Source organism: Biomphalaria glabrata, chromosome 4 (genome assembly GCF_947242115.1).
Source record: "Biomphalaria glabrata chromosome 4, xgBioGlab47.1, whole genome shotgun sequence".
NCBI lineage: Eukaryota > Metazoa > Mollusca > Gastropoda > Planorbidae > Biomphalaria > Biomphalaria glabrata.
This window is the reverse complement of record NC_074714.1, coordinates 47,078,202-47,088,785: the sequence shown is the minus strand read 5'-3', so window position 1 is coordinate 47,088,785 and position 10,584 is coordinate 47,078,202. Positions and strand designations below refer to the sequence as shown.

The 10,584-nt window shown below is 38.2% G+C and overlaps 1 protein-coding gene across 3 annotated transcripts in view; it reads left to right on the top strand.

The window, feature by feature from the left end:
- The first annotated feature begins 2,460 nt into the window (after positions 1-2,460).
- The window catches only part of LOC106050900 (uncharacterized), a 28,477-nt gene continuing 20,353 nt past the window's right edge, over positions 2,461-10,584 (top strand). The window contains exons 1-2 of one of the 3 annotated variants that reach the window (XM_013205956.2): positions 2,461-2,828; positions 7,704-9,597. In XM_013205956.2, the coding sequence (XP_013061410.2) occupies positions 2,784-2,828; positions 7,704-9,597 (1,939 nt within the window). In that variant the 5' untranslated portion in view covers positions 2,461-2,783. Of the gene's footprint in view, positions 2,829-6,409; positions 9,598-10,584 lie in introns of those variants that run through there. The other 2 variants (XM_056025784.1, XM_013205955.2) reach the window with 2 other exon arrangements.

The following is a 10,584-nucleotide window of genomic DNA, read 5'->3' as shown; positions in this document are numbered from 1 at the left end:
ATAAACAGAACCTACACCATTTTAGAACTGTAAAGAGAAAATTCAAATAACTCAATAATTCAATGTAAGTACTAGATCCCCGGGTTTGAAATAAAATAGTTTCAGGTCAATTTCATAAAGTTTTTTTGTGTGTATCTTTTCCATCATGTGGCCCGCGACACTAGTGTTGGAAATTAAAATGGCCCTCAGATTGAAGTAGGTTGGGCATCACTGGTCTAGTCTTTTAATGTAATTAATTTTTTAAACTCTACTCAAAGGCAAGGAAAAATACTTATATCTGTCATAGCATAAAAAGAATAAGAAATGTCTTTGTGTCTTTCAGAGTAGATATTTTAAGGTTACTTTACTGTATTTGTAAGTAACAGTATATTTACTGTTTGATGTAGCTTATTATTGCTACTTTACTTTATAGTTTTAGTGCACTAACCAACAAAAAATGGATAATAATAATAACACCTTTAGTGGCTTTAGTAGAGGAGCTAGTTACATTTCTAATCCCTTTACTATAAATATCTTGCTCATAAAAACAAAATCCTAAAACACATTTTTATTTTACTAAAACATTTTAATTGGCTGCTTGTTTTTAGACTGTGATTTTATTATATAGAATTAATCAACTGTTTGTTTGTTTGTTTTATTTTATTTCTTTAAAAAAAAAAAGAATTAGTAAAACGATATAAAACTTCAATAATTTCTTAAGTTACTTCCCTTTGTATATAAAACAAAATCAATGATAGCCATCTCTTAAAAACCTTTAGTAAGACGATGTAGGCCTACTTCGATTTTTTTTTAAACCTAGATCTATATAGGTCTAGTTTGTTAATTAAGTCTACATTTGTTTCAGTTAAGGCTCAGCCTTATCAGTACTTACACTAGATCTATTAGACACCTAAAATAACTACAGTGTTAAGGCCAATTAATGATCTTGACACGACTCTATATGTTCTTACTAAACTCAAGATACCTTTAGATGTTGGCTTTAATTTATTATTAAGAAACTTGAGAGGGGGGAAACCAAATCTTAATGCTGCCTATTTAAAACAGAAATTAAATTAACACCTGCCCATTGTAACAACACAAAACGAGTGGGCACTCTCGTAGCAGAGTTTCTAATTCTGGAATTGCATGGCGCAGATCTCATCACTTTAAAGAGGGAAAAAAATGAGTCTGGGTTTGGTTGATAGAATCTACTAGATCTTATCTTATATAATACAGACGTTACTTCAAAAAAGAAGATGATTACGTCCTACGCGTCATGCATTTAGTCATGCATATTAACCAATGACTTAAATTCTGCCAAGTCACTGGTTTTCCTGGCTAGCTCAGGCAACCCATTCCATGCTCTAATAGCACTAGGGAAGAAGGAGTATTTGTACAAATTTGTCCTAGCATATGGGACGAGGAATGTGCCTTTATCTATTTGATATTTTATCCGTCAATTTAAGTCGCCTATTTCTATGGCTTGATACATGATATATGAAGACATGTCTTGAAATCATTGCCTACACCGTCAGCATCGGCCCTTGATTTCCATGCACTAATTAAAACTCTATCATAACGGGGGGGGGGGGGATACTTTATGCACAGAAAAAAAAAAGTTCACAATTAAAACTTCTGCAGTACTGAACAAGTGGAATATTGTGCTTGTCATGTCAGCAACAATGAACAAACGGATTGGTTGAACTTTTTTTTCAACGAGCTATTGGTCCCCACTGCCCACAGGAAGCGACGTTGCAGGTCTGAAACTGATTAAAAAAAACACGTCGGGCACCCGTTGATTTCACCTCTGACATAATGTTGACATGATCTTATCTTTTTTTTTTATGTCTTGCTATTTATAAACTGTGAATCTTTTTTTATTTCTTGCTATTTATAAACTGTGAATCCTATTAGTTACACACTGACACGGGCAATTCCCTGATCAAAAGCTACATCTAGACTTTGTGTAAATAAATAAATGATGTTTGAATCAGCCTAACATCTGTGTGCTCCATGCCCTCGTGTGCAGTTCATTTTGAACATTTCTTATGATCTAATGGGGCTCTAACTTAATAACTTATTTTTCATTGACGTCATTGTTTCAACGATTTGTTCATCTCGCAACAATAATACATTATTTTTATTTTTTTTATTGGTTAAACGTCCTGGGTGAATAAAAAAAAAAACGCTGTGACGGCAATATTAAAACGTACATACACTAGCAAAGGCAAAACAGTCAACCTCTGGCCTGTCTGAAGCCATTGTGCTGTGTCCATTAGGCCGGCTAATAGACTAGACCGAGACATTATAACTACACAAGGTGAAGGGAGCATGGTGACACACACCTGGTCGTGGATAATAACCATACATTTCTGTTAAGTCAAGCCCGTTGGTCCACATACCTGTGATTCACTGCTGTGTCTCCCACCGGTTTTTTTTTTTTTTTTTTACTCTCGTCTCACACACACACACTCAAAAAGGGCTTTTGTGTTTCATAACCGTTTCAGTCAGTGGCTGTGACACTTCATATTTCATTCACGCGTTATTACGTAGAGAATCTATTTAGATCTCTTTTACTGACACGGAATAGTAGTGTCTCTGTCCCCCCCCCCCCCCCTGCTAAACGTGGGGGCGAACTGTGCCAAGCCTAGATCTACGTAAGGACTTTTAAATTTTGATCAGTACACACGATTTGAGAGCTGTACAAATCTGTTCATACCGAACTTCATTCTAGGTGCGTGTAGTTCACTATTATCTTATCATGTGTGTCGCTTGTACGATGTACATTTAATGTTTGGAGTTTCATGATCGCTAGCAGGAGTTTTGAGCTTTTAAAGTATTTATTTTACGTAAGTTTCGCTAGCTTTAATTAACGTTTTTTTTCTTTTACCAGAATTAGCAGTTGTGATGCTTTTCAACTCAATGTGTATCATTTAGAATTGGCAGGTTTAATTAAGACGATGGAGTCATTAGAAGAGTAACTGGCGGTGAATTGAGATAATTATAGAATCATTTGCTTCAAACTAGTTCTTGTGGGAATAGAGCTATTAACAGACATAACGATGTTTTTATTTCCTGTTTTTGTTTTTTTAAGAAATGTTTTTCTAGCTAGAAAAAAAAAAAAAGATATTTTATTTGAAATAGAAATTCGCAATTTAACTTGACATTTTTTTATATTTCATTGCTACCTTCTGGTTGATTTGAGGAATTTAAGCAAAAGTGCTATCATTTGTTTGATTTAGTTTGTTCAAATTTTGTCTTTGGAAAATGCATTCCTTTATTAAAAGCTTGAGCAGGAGTAAGAAGTTTTGTTTCACAATGTTAGATCCATATTTTGTATTAACATTTCTGCAGGATTTCGGTTTGTCGATCTTACAAATTGTGTGAACTGTGTAGTTTGTTTGATAGGTCAAAGGTCGAAACCGTGGCTTGCATGATTTGAGATAACACGAGCGGGTATTTCTGATAGCAGTGCATCGAACATGTAGCACTTGTCTTTCATCACGTTTTACCCATCAATGTAGACCTGCTCGCTTCCCAATAGACAAAGTGTTCAAATGATCCTGAGTTTTTACAAACTCACTCTGTCTGTCTGTCTGGTGCAAATTTTGTACACGTTATTTCTCCCACTCCCCATTCTCTGATCAGGTTGAATCTTTACGTAATTATTAATTTTTCTTAACAAAACATGAATCGATTTTTTAAATAATTAATAAATTAGCGGTATATAATTATTTTTTTTTATTGATATTGAAAAGGGAAATAATTTTTACAATATTGAAAGATTATCCCTTAAATCTGGAGTTCTTCCCCTTAGATAACTTTAAAAAAAAAGTATTTTAATATTTTGCTTACTAGGTATATTTTCATAAATGATTCTTACAGTATTGAGAGATATGACTATTTTTTTTAATATGGTGTTCTTCCCATTAGATCAACTTTTTTTTTAAAGTTTTTTTTTTATTTTGCTTATTTAGTCATATTTTCACCCGACCCCTCCCCGCAACCCTCCCTATGTATGTTCATCTTAATGTTTGGTACGTGTTTTAGTGAATCGTGTGTAGGTATTCTAGCAATGTGATTGTATCCTGGTTCTCTTGTTTACAGACTGACGTCAGACCACAATTAGGCCTTTATAAGGATTAATGGTCTCAGGTTCATTACTAATTCTCACAATGCCGCAAAAAGCAAAACGGTTGCTGTAAATTTGCTTACGTAAAGCAATCTCAATGTCTTACGCTAGAGAAACCTCGCATTTTAAAAACTGACGCTATGTTCACCCTCACATGCTCTGAAGTATATTGGACCACTAGGTCATTACAAGTGACTGGCTGACCAATACCCTCCATCCCATTTTTGCTGACCACCCTGTGTATCGTGTTATCCATCGTAAAGCCCGCCGAAGAAAGAGACATGAGTTATAGGTAACTTTACAAAACCAAAATTTGATCTGTAAGTTTAACTCTTGTTTCTTGTTAGTAAAGATTATATGATCCCCTTTTCCGATAAATACCAATCCTTTCTACAACATCTAGAGCGTAAAATATTTTATATCTTACACGCCTCTTGTTCCTGTCTGTATCTCTTTAATGTATTTCCTGTCTCGAGCTCTTCCTATGTATTTCCTGTATGCATTTGATCTTGTCTTGCTGTGCCTTTACCAGTAGAGACTAGGCTCCACCCCCCCCCCCCCCACCCGCCCACACACACTTTCTACCAGGTGACTTTGAAAATTATTTACCAGAGATAGAGAGCGGCTTTATTTGCGTTAGTTGTTGCAAAATATGTAGGTCATAAATAGGCCCGTGTGTCCAGTTAAAATACTATAATGCCTTAATTAATCATCAGACTGGAACTTTTTGTGCCTTATTCAGTTTTATACATACATCTTTTTACCCGGACTTTTTCTTTCTGTGTAAGATTTCGTTGTGCTTCACCTTCACTCTTTTGCAAAATATGTAGGTCACAAATAGGCCCGTGTGTCCAGTTAAAATACTGTAATGCCTTAATCATCAGACTGGAATTTTTTTGTGCCTTATTCAGTTTTATACATACATCTTTTTACCCGGACTTTTTCTTTCTGTGTAAGATTTCGTTGTGCTTCACCTTCACATGTCCTTTAGCCTGGTGGATCGTTGGGGCACCACAGAAGATCTAAAAACCGCCTCTTTCCATTTCTCTGTTTTTTGCCAGGATTAAAGTTTCTTCCATAGACAGGCTCGTCCATTCTTTGATGTCCCTCTATCGCGTCCTCTGTCTGCATTTCTTTTCCCTGGTACTGTTCCCTGCAGGAAAGTCTTTGCGAGCCCTGGTGATCTCATTCTATGGCCTTGCTGTAACTTTAAAATTAGAGGGAAGATGCTAGCCATGGGTTGGAGATGTTACAGACATATTCTAGGACTACAAAGACCGTAATGTTAGCCAAACAATACCCTCATTAACCGTCAGCTACTTGAACTTGATCGTCTCTATCTAGAACAGTGTTTCCCAAACGTTTGACTTATACGTACTCCTTCTAGAATATTCGTAACGCTGAGTACCCCCCGACCCCCCCCCCCCAAAAAAAAAAAGATTTATTTTAATAACAATCAAAGTCTATTTGATTTTTTTAGTAGGCCTACATACACAAAATAATAATTATTCTATCACAATTAAGTATTCATTTAGTAAGGGTTTTTTTTTTTTTTTTTTTTTTTCATGCTTCAGGGACACATCAAATACATTATTAAAAAAAATGGAAGCATAGTTTTTACATTGAAAAAGTGGACGTGTCGACGGAAGTTGTAACATCCCTATCCATTTCCTGATCTTTGTAGAACTTCGTCTTAAAATGTAAAATTGTACCGTATTTGAGTTTGTAAAAACTTAAAAAATAAATTATAAAAAGGATTTAAAACTTAGGATATGTTATTCTAATTTATAAACTAAATGGGTATTTTTAAAAAAATCAGCATAGCTAACTATGTGCAACGCTTACCCCCCTTCAAACTCTTCCCGCACCCCTGGGCGTACGCGTACCCCACTTTGGGAAACCCTGATCTAGAACATTCTATTTGATGGCATTTATACAAGAAGCTAAGTCCAGACTCCTTACGTTTCATGTTGTAACTAGACCTGTATTGTGACTTTGATGAGCAGGCGGCTTCAACTTTTGCTGATTTTTAATGAACCACACTTTAACTAGACCTTCAAGTTGTTCACCGTAGGGCGGTCCTCAGGTAAAATTGATCTCATCAACAAAGTTTTACCTCTCTTCCTAAAATTTGCGCCACGCGGCAGATGCTGAGTGCGTTTGTGTGTGTGTGTGTTGGTGAGCTGGTCTGAGGGCGAGCTTGTTTTACTAGCACAAGGGAGGGTGGTGGTCTGTGTGTGTGTGTGTGTGTGGAGGGGGAATCAAATTAAAGGTGAAAGAAAAAGGCAGTGATGCGTTTTAAACCGGTAAGGGGGGGGGGTTAGTCATGGGGAGGTAATACGCAAGGGCAATAGTGTGTGAGTTCATTATGTGTTGTCCTTTGTGTGTGTATGTCAGTGTGTTGGACGCGCGTGCATGTACTACTACTACACATGGAATGGCGTCGGTAAATAGTGTTTTTTTTTTATTTCCCGCTCATGTCTTAAATTGTATAGTATAGCGTCCTGCCCTATTATATGTTCATTTCCCGCACAAGTTTTACATATACAGTATACCTTCCTGTCCTGTTAAATCTTTATTTATCTTATGCTTGTAATGGCCTAATATTTGGCTCTTTTCCATTGCACTGTTTTTGAAATCTGAAGTTCAGCTTGTTTATTGTTGGCTCTGTCTTCACTTCCCCTCAAAAAAAAATGTTGGTGGTGAGTTTGTTCTTTTTTTTGCCTCTACTTCTAGGAAGCTCTAAGCTAGATTTAGTCCCGAAATCTCTCCAGCGTCGGCTTTATTTATAAATAGTATAGTCCTGCGCCCTTCCGCCCCCCTTTTCTCGCCGCCACCCCCACCCCTTGTCTTGCTCACTCTACCTGGCAGTTCTTGGAGCGCTCCTACGTCATTGTAGTTGAGTTATTAAACTCATACCTTGGTGATAGGGGTAGCTGGCTGACGCTGGGAGTTGTTCCCCTAGTCAGCACAATGTTACTTAGACTCTCGTCTTTGTTGGTTGCTTGGTGTTCAGAAATGGAATTTTGTTCTCTTTGTTTTTGTAAAACCGCATCCAGTCCTTGTTTTTCTCATAAATGTGTATCGAAGGAAAGGAAGGACTTTGATGTCGTGATATGAAACGAAAGCACATCTGTTCTCCATAGTTCTTGCTCATTGGCTCCAGAAATGTTCCTCTTGTGAATTCTGTGGCCCATTTTGCGGACAAAAAAACCCAGACATACTTGCTGTGTTGTATTTGCTTTTTTTTTTTCGCAGCTTACCGTATTGCGTGCATTCAAACTTTCAATGTCGGTAGAAGACATTCTGCTGGTCATTTGTCATTTTGATATGAACTTAGGCTTCTCATTCTGCTGCCTATTTCCCCTTATTTCGCACCCGTTGAGAGATATGTTCAAGTGGGTTTGGTGCGTAGATTAGGTAGGGTGTAGGCTTTAGGCTGTGGCTAGTTATGGAGGATAGTGGTTACTACAGTCAAGGAGCGGAAAATATTCAAGTGTGCTCTTCTTCTGACTCCGCGAGTAGCATATTTAATCTTAAATTCTCAGATCTTCCCGCTTCTAAATATTATTATTTTCTGTACGGTTTTAAGGACGAGCAGGATTTTGAAGACTTCAAGCAGGATTTAAAAGACTTTCAGAAGCTCAAACGGAACTGCCAAAGTGGTGACCAGAAATCCGGCGGCCAGCTCAGCTACGCCGCCTTAAAAGAAGATTTGGAAATCATCTGCCGGCCCAACAGTGTTTGCCAGAACAGGCGCAAACATCACCATGAACGAAGCAAGCCGCCCACCAACAGTGTCATTTCAAAGGCAACATCTGATAAGCTTGACGCTAACGAAAACTTGCATGTAATCACCGATCGCTCTAACGGGAAACCTTGCAAAGCGCATATCACGGAAGAGGCGCTTTCTAAGCCAGACAATTTCGGCTTGAGGGCCGACTTCGATCGGCGCAGTGGTGTATTTGGTTTCGACAGAAGAAGCGGCATTAGCTCGGGCATCAGGGACATACTCATGGACTTTTTGAATGGAGACGAGCATTTCCAGGAGTTTGAACGTGTTTTTGACACTGTGAATAAAGCTCGGTTATCACGGCAAATGGATAATATGCCATTTTTGTCCAGCCCCGAGTCTCGTAGACGACTTTCGAGAGATAATGCAAATTACTTGGCTCGTTCTGAGCAAAGCCTTGGAAATTCAGCACCCAGTGACAACGGCGGGGATGTATCTTTAAACTCTGACCTGTTTTCTGATTTTTTCGATAATGATGAAACTTTTTTGGAGTTTGAGAAAGAGTTTGAAAATTTTCGGAACGTTCGGAAATCTAGCTTGTTATCAGGACTGAGCCAGATGGGCTCCAGTCGAGATATTTTTGGTGATTTCAAGTCGTACTGTGATAAAAATGTGAGATCCGGTTCAGTGGTGAGTGTTAACTCGTGTGCATCTCAAGACGAGGCTAAACCGAGCTGTACAGATGAGCACCCTCAAGGGGGTCTCATTTGGCGCTCTATAGAGGATTGGGAGAAAATTCTGAAGAAGATGAGAAGGAACAGTCGACTTTTACTTGATGGTTGCTCACATCGATCTAAGTATGGGTTATCACGTGGCGGATTTCAGCAAAAACATCTTAAAACACAGTCAATGGCGGATCTATCTGGCTGCCATGGACACGATGATGACCACAGGTCATTTTTAGACTTAAAGGATAACTCGCACAGTGCCCAGTCATGTGTGTTCACTGATTTGTCTCTTCCAGCTTCAATAAGGCTGTCTTCTCTACGCAATTGTGATTCTTCTTCTTCCCTTTCGGACGATGCTGGTGATGACCACTCTTCAAGTAGCCTCTGGTCAGACCAACTCAACGATGGTAGTCACTACTCATCAACCTCAACCCTGTGTTCTAGCCGCGAGGACCTCTCGTGCTCTTTCTCGTGCTCGTGTTGCTCGGACCTTCACATCGACGAGGACACGGACGAGGATTTTTCCTACAGCCAGTCGCCTACGTCCAGGAACAGGAGCCACTCACTGATCAACATTGGGCACCGCGTCACGAAGCTGGACCACAACCACTCGTGCTCCGCTGATGATTTACTTTGTCTGATTCGCCCCCGCGGCGGACAATCTCCGGCTAGCCCCGTGCTCCCAGAGCATCGTGACACAAGAGCGCGTGCGTTGCACCGAATGCCCACGTGGGACTCGAGTGATGCCGACGATGACGAAGGGTGTCCCGAGTGGAGCTGCAATCTCTCTGACGTAGGTTCAGAGCAGTACCACACCGCCAGCTCCGACTTTAGCAGTCAGTTCTCTACTGCCAAATCTGACCTTTCTTCCGACTTGGCAGCTATCAGAAGCAAACAAAACACGGAAGAGAAGCTGTCTCCGAATGGTACAGACAAACCAGTCGCCCCAGGCTGCTTTCACAGCTACCATGGGAGGGAAAAGGGAAAGCTATATACCGATTCAAGCAGGCCGCATTGTGGCTGTGGTGAGTAGATGTGCTCAAGCATTTGTTTCTTTTTGAACTTATTATTTTTGAACCTGTTTGGTTATAATTGCACTGTTACTACACATTACCATAATAGAGGCAAATCATTATCATTTTGTTTATCCGGCTGTACGGAATACCGGAAGTGTTGATAACTCTATGTATTTTAAAAAAGTATGATTTGGACGTTTTAGCAAAATCAAACATTTAATATCTTTCTCTTATGTCATCAAAAATATATCTTATCTTATATAATACAGACGTTACTTCAAAAAAGAAGATGATTACGTCCTACGCGTCATGCATTTAGTCATGCATATATGTACGTATAATGGTATCCGCCATTACAATCATACAAAAATAATTGTGCCCCTATGATCTAAAATTGTTATTATTTAATTGAAACAGTGGCTCTTTCAAAATGGCGTTACTGACGTTATCTATTTTGACTATTTATATGTACATCTAAATATCTTTTTCGTTTTCTTACTTTGTCTCTAGTTTCCCTCTACATTTCTCCATGTTACTTTCCATTCTTTTTTTTCTTTTTTTCGATTTTTATTAAGACTTCTTCTGAGTGTAACTGGATCTTTAAACTGAAAGTGTGAACAAAGAGCGGGTTATTGAGATTAGCTTGATTTGGACCATTCCATTGTAGAAAGCATATATTGCTAATGCTAAAAATGCTATCAGAAATATGTGCGTTATACGACAGTCATTTTAAGATATTACATTTTTATTCACGCTAATGCTTTTCACAATGATATTTTTTTCCCTAACTCTACCGTTCTTACACAAAGGGAAAGAAAACTCTACACTCTACAAGGTTGTAAGATATTTGTTCTGGCTTAGGAAATATTATTATTATATAATAATAATAATAATAATAATATTGCTTTAAGTCTATCTTGTTTTTTTTTTATATTTTTTTTATAGTTTTCCTTATATATATAACAAAGGGTGTCTAAATCTATCTGGGTATATGGT